At 33.2% G+C, this 7,931-nt stretch overlaps 1 protein-coding gene and 1 long non-coding RNA gene across 2 annotated transcripts; both read right to left on the minus strand.

Moving 5' to 3' along the window:
• Nucleotides 1-3,057: 3,057 nt before the first annotated feature.
• On the minus strand, nucleotides 3,058-3,689 carry LOC116112167 (60S ribosomal protein L27). Its single transcript, XM_031398343.1, has one exon. The coding sequence runs from the start codon at nucleotides 3,609-3,611 to the stop codon at nucleotides 3,204-3,206; it is 408 nt and encodes a 135-aa protein (XP_031254203.1). The 5' UTR covers nucleotides 3,612-3,689; the 3' UTR covers nucleotides 3,058-3,203.
• Nucleotides 3,690-6,705: 3,016 nt separating this feature from the next.
• On the minus strand, nucleotides 6,706-7,677 carry LOC116112192. The gene is made up of 3 exons (XR_004125182.1): nucleotides 7,352-7,677; nucleotides 7,131-7,266; nucleotides 6,706-7,024 (listed from the first exon to the last, which is right to left on the minus strand). It is a non-coding gene; the product is annotated as an uncharacterized LOC116112192 (long non-coding RNA).
• Nucleotides 7,678-7,931: the final 254 nt, after the last annotated feature.

Below are 7,931 nucleotides of genomic sequence, written 5' to 3' on the forward strand. Positions count from 1 at the left end.
TAATACAACACAATACAAGGTGTTTCAATGTTCTCAAATTGGGCTAGCCTGGAGAACTCAAAATCTAGTTATGAATATTCAAGAAATTGAACAAGCAACATTGAATCTTTGATGCACATATCACCCTGAAAATCAATTAGGAACAAAGGGATTCTAAAGGGACACAGACATATTCCCACCCAAAGTTTGGCAAAATGATACTTTTATATCCGTTAAGTTTCAAAATGACAATTTTACACCCAACATTAAGTTCCGTTAGGAAAATCTATTATCTAATATGTATAAACAGTATAAAGACGAAAATATCCTTCTCTCTTCTTGTTTCTCTTTTCTTCTTTCTCCTTCGCCGTAGATGTTGCCGATTTGCATCTGCCCAGATGAAGCTAGAAGACACAAGACCCTTGGAAGCCTAACTTGGCTTTAGGTTCACTAGATTGTGTTACATTATTAAGATTACAACAAGAAACTGATTTTAAAAACAAATCATCCTCTTCAAAGCTGCAAATGGTATTAAAATATTTAACTTAAAACGAGTATAGAAGCTTGAACATAGAATTGGATTTTCAGGAATACGAAGCAAAACTTTCATGTGGTATAACACGGGTTCAAGCAAAAGTTTCAAGCCAAAGTTCTCTACTTAAAAAACTACACTAAAATTAGAAATGGAGATAAAAAGGCAAAACTAGCTGGGAACTGTTGATTGTTTCTTCCCCTTCTTGCTCCCACGGGTTGTCTCCCCTCCCCTTATCATTCTGGAGAGTATATCTGCTTGCTTTGTGTTCCCTTGTTGATTAAGGCTAGCAGTCAAATCCTCACAGCTCTTCCAATCAGTGGATCCTCCTTTCGCGAGAATTTTAAACAATAAAGAATATGCATTGAGAGTCTTCCCTGCTGCTAAGAAAGCATCCAACATCTTCTCATAGCTTGAAAAGTCTAAAATGCAGTCTCTCTCCAAACAAAAATCCAACAACTTAAGAGCAACAACGGTTTTTCCTTTCTCAAACAAAATAGATAGAGACTATCAAAATTGGGTGCACAACCACTGTACATCAGCAGATCAATGCGTCCAAGGGCTTCCTCAACATGACCTCTCATGAGAAGAGCTTAGAAGAACTTGGTGACCGAATTGCATCCGGCCAAATCGACGCGGATCTGGTGCAATTCCGTTTTTACCATCCCTTCTCCCATCCCATCAATTTCCCCAACAATTCAATACACAAAAAACAACCCATTATCCCAAATAACAACAAAACTAGATCCGGGTTTGAATTTGGCTAGATGCACTTCAGCCAGATGCGATTCGACCGAAATCACGCTCAGCCTGGTGTAAATCCAACCAATTAGTGGGGTCGACCTGAATCGCACCTGGCCAGGTGCGATTCCGACCAATTGGTGAGGGAGGCGAAATGATGAAAGCGATATCATTTGGCACAGAGTAATGTGTCCTGAGTGAGAAGGAGAGAGAGTTAGTTTGGCGGATGAACTAAGCGTAGGTGAGAGCTTGACTAGTGATGGCATTGACGAGAAAAATAGTAGACGAAGTGGCGGTGGGGTGGGGAAGGAAGCGTTTGAATACAAAAAGTTTATATACAGCTTACAAGATAACATAATTAGCCTTTGACTGTTTTTTAAGTTAATCATTCTATCCTTTTCCAATTAAAATTAACAGACTATAGATAGAAAAATGTCGTTTTGAAACTTACTTAACGAATTTTGAAACTTAACGGGTAAGAAATTGTCATTTCACTAAACCTTGGGTGGGAGAATGTGGTTCTCCCGATTCTAAACTATGAAGTTTGATGTGTACATATTTGTAGATATATTGGTACCATATAAGCGCTATATGTGAAAAGTTTATTACATTTATAAAAATGCGGGTGCTTTTTTAAATTGAAAAAAGAAACAGAAACAAGGCCATTTATGGAATTAAGGTAAATCTAATATCAAATTGGGACTCCATAGAGAATTAATGGGGGTCATATAGCAACTCTTTAAAGTACATTCTGCGAAAAACTAACCAAGAAATACTTGTATTAGCATATATATAAGTGTAGTGCGATTGCTCACGACACAAACACATTTAACAACTAAACATATTAGAAAATATAGTTGCAATGTGACATTGATATCAAACACAATGAGATTTATATAAACAAAAACACAAAAACATGTGCAAACCAAACCAAACACATGCATCAATGTCTCAAACACAATGAGACATTGATGCAATAAGAGATTTCAAAACCTGATCAAAACAATCTAAACGAAGACAATACCCTTTTGATTAGTTTGAAAATCATATAGTTGATATCATATGATATACACAGAACTACAACTGCAGAAATGTTATCATGAACCTAACCTCTATAAAATCTATTTCATTAAATTCAAAACCAGAAAACACATCAAATAGAATAAAATTGTAATTAATAAAAACCAAGAAATACTTGTATTAGCATATATTTAAGTGCGATTGCTCAAGACACAAACACATTCTCAACTAAACATATTGGAAAATATGGTCGCAATGTGACATTGATATCAAACACAATGTGATTTATATAAACAGAAACACAAAAACATGTGCAAACCAAACAATCATCTATAGTATACTCATGTACAGAAGAACCTTCGTCCTATGTCAAATTGTAACAAGTGGAGCAAAGTATTTACAAATGCATCGACACAATAAGAGATTTCAAAACCTGATCAAAACACTCTAAACAATCAATACATTTTGATAAGTTTGAAAATCATATAGTTAATATGATCTGATATACACAGAACCACAACTGCAAAAATGTTATCATGAACCTAACCTCAAAATAAAATCTATTTAATTAAAACCCATCTTATAACAGTAGAAAACTATACACAATAGCTCATCGCAGTCATCCATTAATACAATCAACTACGCAATAACTTACTATATGAATATAAGCCTTCAACAGGATAACAGAAATCAAGCATTATATGAGCAAATCAATCCAATAAACGGAGATGAAAATAAACATAATAACATGAGCAATTTATAGTAATAATCTTTAAGAAGCATTATAAAACCAAAAATGTCTAATGGAAACGGACCCAGATCCAAACAAAAACAAGTTCACAAAACACTAAATAATCCTCAAAATCATCTTAACAACATTAATCAACTAAGTAAAAACAAAACGACGAGCCGTCCCTACAAAATAAAAAACTTAAAACCTTAGTTTGGTAAAGAACCAACGATTCTTGCCGGTCTTGAACCTCTCCTCCAACCTGTTTTTAGTCTCCTTACAAGCGGTAACCTTCTTGTCCTTGCTCTGCAGACTATCGCCGGTGACAACGTCCTTCAAGTCGACATCGAGAGTGTAGCGAGTGGGCATCAGGTGCTGGTAGTTGACGAGCTTGACGAAGGCCTTGACGCGGGACTTCTTGGCCGTCTTCTTGGTCGAATCCTTCCTGATAACCTTGCTCGGGTACTTCTTTATCCCCGCAACCAAACAGTGGCCGTATGGTCGCTCGCGGGTGCCATCGTCAAACGACTTAATGATCACCGCCTTGCGGCCGGCGTAGCGGCCTTGGAGAAGGATTACGGCCTTGTTCGGCTTGAGGAACTTAACCATCTTTCTCTTCTCTTTGTTCTTCTCTCCTCTGGGATCAAAACCCTAGTTACGAAGAAGCGGCCTTTGGGATAGGTTTATAGCGTTGGGAATATATTTATAGCGCTCTCAAAAAAAAAAACCCTAGCTAAAGTGATGAGTGCTAATCCTAAGGGCCCTCGGATCTGCAATCGGAATTTCAGATGGAATGGGCTTTCATGGGGCCTTGCATCTGGAATGGGACTCTGATAAGAATGGAGTTTATCGGGCCAATAGTCTGGAATGGAATTTTGACAGGGAATGGGCTGGACCTTAACCCCACCTTCAAACACACAATGTAGTGGATGAGATCGGGGACTCATCTTGGCGAGGACTGGGTTGTGGATGTCATCATCGATCCTTGACCCCAATTTTTTTCATTCCTACTTATATACCCATAAATAAAAAAAAATAGATATTAAATGCAAAGCTAATATATGGATTGAAAATCCATTTTTAAACCCTTATAGCAATCAATAATACTAAATTCACAATCCACGACGTGATAGTTCATTATTCATTAGTTCGTAAATAAGTAGACAAGACCCATATAAGTAGGTAAAATCAATTTTACAAGCTAACTAATAACGAACTGTTACATCAGAATTATAAAATTAAGTTGTGGACCTAATATTACTTTATTGCAATAGATAACTCTTACCTTTATTGAATACTAAACAAAATATCGTATAACAATAATGGAGTTGGTAAGACAAAAAAAAAAAAAAAAAAAAAAAAAAAAACATTAAATATGGAAATGGGTAAGCAATAGTAAAGTTGGTAGAAAGTATGAATTTGTTGAGAGTTGTTGAGCAAATTTAAAAGTAGATAAGGAAAACTATTTTATAGGGTTTTTGAATTGTAGAATTTAATTTTTGAAATTCTTATATTGAATATACGTATAAAATCAAGATTGAGAGTGCACAGAGTCTCATACATTTATTAGTGATAAATTTCCGGAAAAATTACAAATTCTTGAGTCGTAGGAGTCCCCTCTTGCACAAATAGGGGTATAATGATATAAAATATTTAAAAAATCTACTCAAGCGAAACTAATATCATTATACCTCGTTTGTGCATTGCAAAATTTAATTGCTAAAATTTATTCATTAGTTTTTTGGAAAAGCCATTTTTTAACCAAATTTAGTCTCTCTCTCTCTCTCTCTCCCTATATATATATATATATGTTTTACATTTCATATATCTTTTTAACACTATATTATTTCAAAAAATCATAATATTCTAAGTTTCAATCTTAAATTAAAAGTATTTTGTCATTTTCATGGATGCAATGGTATTAATGTGATTAAGTGTGGAAAATAAGGGTAAAAATGTCCAAAAATCTTATGAAAAGGCCCTCTTTATAAAGTCATTTAAAAAGTTGGATTCGACTTTTTAAAAAAGATTAACCAAATAAAATTTCTTACAGTGAATTGATGATTATTGCCTTATTGGTTAGTGTAAAAATCAAGTCAAATATTTAAAGTCGATATAACCTAATCTGATAATTATATAAGTGTACCTATAGGTAAAATGTAGCTAATGGCAACCTATAGTCTAACAAAAAATTTATAATTATGTATACAATAAAAACTATATTAATTTAGCCTCTCTTATTCATTAAATCCTTACTTTGGCCCCCTAAAATCAGTAAAATGTGCAATTTTCAATTTTAAAATTTAGTCACACTCATTCACTGCCGATGTTTGTTAAAGCCAAAGCGGAGTTTTTTTTTTTTTTTTTTTTTCTGAGCAAACCCGATAATTGTCTTTGCTTGTAACTCGAAATATAAAATCCTTAAGTATAACTAACCTTACTAACTAAAATCTTTGTCATCCGATCACAGGGCGAGAGGTAAAGTGGAGTTTCAATATTCTTATTTATTGCATTACACTATTGCTAATATTTTATAGAAAAATCTTTCCATATCATAGTATCTAGGATATTTGAGTATTCTTGTTATTATATTGAATAATGCAACCTTTGGTAAGGAAAGCCAAATTAAATATTATTTTATTTGGAAGCAAATCTACAATGGTATTCAAAACTTTGGAGAATTCCATTGAAAATAATTAACATACCCCATTATTTAATATTGCGTGAAATGACGATAATACCCTTAGACTGTTATAGTAGATAGAACGTTTTTTCTAAACCCTACTAATTAAATGGTTTGTCATTCGATCACAAAACGAGAAGTAAAGTGGAGTTTCAACATTCTTATTTATTGCATTACACTATTGTTAATATTTTATTGAAAAAATCTTTCCATATCATAGTATGGAGGATATTTGAGTATTCTTGTTAATACATTGAATAATGCAACCTTTGATAAGAAAAGCCAAATTAAATATTATTTTATTTGGAAGTAAATCTACAATGGTATTCAAAACTTTGGAGAATTCCATTGAAAATAATTAACATACCCCATTATTTAATATTACGTGAAATAACGATAATACTCTTAGATTGTTATAATAGATAGAACATTTTTTCTAAACCCTACTAATTAAAGGGTTTGTCATTCGATCACAAAACGAGAAGTAAAGTGGAGTTTCAACATTCTTATTTATTGCATTACACTATTGTTAATATTTTATAGAAAAAATCTTTCCATATCATAGTATGGAGGATATTTGATTATTCTTGTTAATACACTGAATAATGCAACCTTTGATAAGGAAAGCCAAATTAAATATTATTTTATTTGGAATTAAATCTACAATGGTATTCAAAACTTTGGAGAATTCCATTGAAACTAATTAACATACCCCATTATTTCATATTGTGTGAAATGATGATAATACCCTTAGACTGTTATAGTACATAAACCTTTTTTTTTCTACACCAGTGGTGGTAACATGAATAAAGATAGGCTAACAAACACTTTTCACAAACAGAGTTTGTATTTGGGTAGGCAAGACCCATTATTAGACAGATGAGACTCTTTATAAACTGATCAATTACGAATTAATACGTTGTATTTATAAGAGAAAGTTAGAAATAAGGGTTTTGGAGCTTAGTATTATTGGTAATAACATATACGTTTACAATGGATTGTATGGGAAAATGTAATTAATTGGTCTGATGTTAATTTATCCTTTGTTTCTTCTGTGAATAAAAATATTAAAAAAAGCAATGGATGAGATAGACAAGCAAGAGGAAGTTTATTAGAACAAGAAATGTATCAAATACAAACAGAAAGAGTTACAGAGACAGCTCAATTACTAAAGATAAAGAAGAAAAGGAAAGAATAATACAAAAAGCTTCCACCCCCATCCTCTAAATTACACAAATAAATAAATATCAATCTGCAGAAACCACTCTGTAACATTAGAAATCTTGACGACGATCAAAAGCAAGCATCCAACACACAGCAGCAACACAACGCAGCACAACTGCATAAACAAAAGTAACCAATCAATCAACTGTAATTGCTGATATATTCATTAGAGAAACAATAAAGGAATCCAAAAAAAAAAAAAAAAAAAATCTTAAACTTACCATCCCTTCCAGAAACCATCGCCTCTGGACTTGGTTTCCACTGGAGCTTGATTCTGATTGGCAGAATTATCCATGGTTGGATAACCAGGTGGCGGCGGTGCTACGAAAGGTCCGGTTGAGGTTGGCGGGCATGTCACTGCAATTTCCATATAAATAAATTAATATGACTGAACACTATTGTATTGAAACAATCGCAAAAGATTATAATTCTTTCGACATACCTGAAGGCTGGTTTTGATTGTTAGAAGAACTCATGTTTGAACAAACGTTAAGGCGGATACGCAAAGGAAATGATGAAGAGAGAATAAAGTTATAGGTTGTAGATGAAGAATAATTGAGTAATGGAGAATATGAAGAGAAAATAAAGTTACAGGTTGTAGATGAAGAATAATTGAGTAATGGAGAATATATATATATATAGAATGATTGATTATTTATGTTGGTTCTTAGAAGGAGGAGTCTAATCGCGGTCGGTGGTTGATTCGCTGAGAACCGCGTAAAGAATACAATATTAAAGCCAACACACTTGAAGATTCTAAAGTTCCATTTTGCTGGCCGCAGCCTGCCCTAATATCTGTTTTTGGTTTTCTTTTATTATAATCTAAATTTGTGTTCACATCATGTCATCTTTTGTTGGGAGATATTATCTAATTGACCTTCGCTATGGACACCTGCCCTCAATCAATGTTATCACGTCAAGCAACTCTCAAATTATGTTTGACCAAAATACCTCAAATGTATGAACACTCCTTCAATAATAACACGTTATGTGTATTAATATTTAATTAAAAAGATATGCAA

This window comes from Pistacia vera, unplaced genomic scaffold (assembly GCF_008641045.1).
Source record: "Pistacia vera cultivar Batoury unplaced genomic scaffold, PisVer_v2 Contig656, whole genome shotgun sequence".
Taxonomy (NCBI): domain Eukaryota; kingdom Viridiplantae; phylum Streptophyta; class Magnoliopsida; order Sapindales; family Anacardiaceae; genus Pistacia; species Pistacia vera.

Bases quoted from the DNA above. Each gene is read 5' to 3' on its own strand.
- LOC116112167 (XM_031398343.1), bottom strand. From the start codon at position 3,611: ATGGTTAAGTTCCTCAAGCCGAACAAGGCCGTAATCCTTCTCCAAGGC.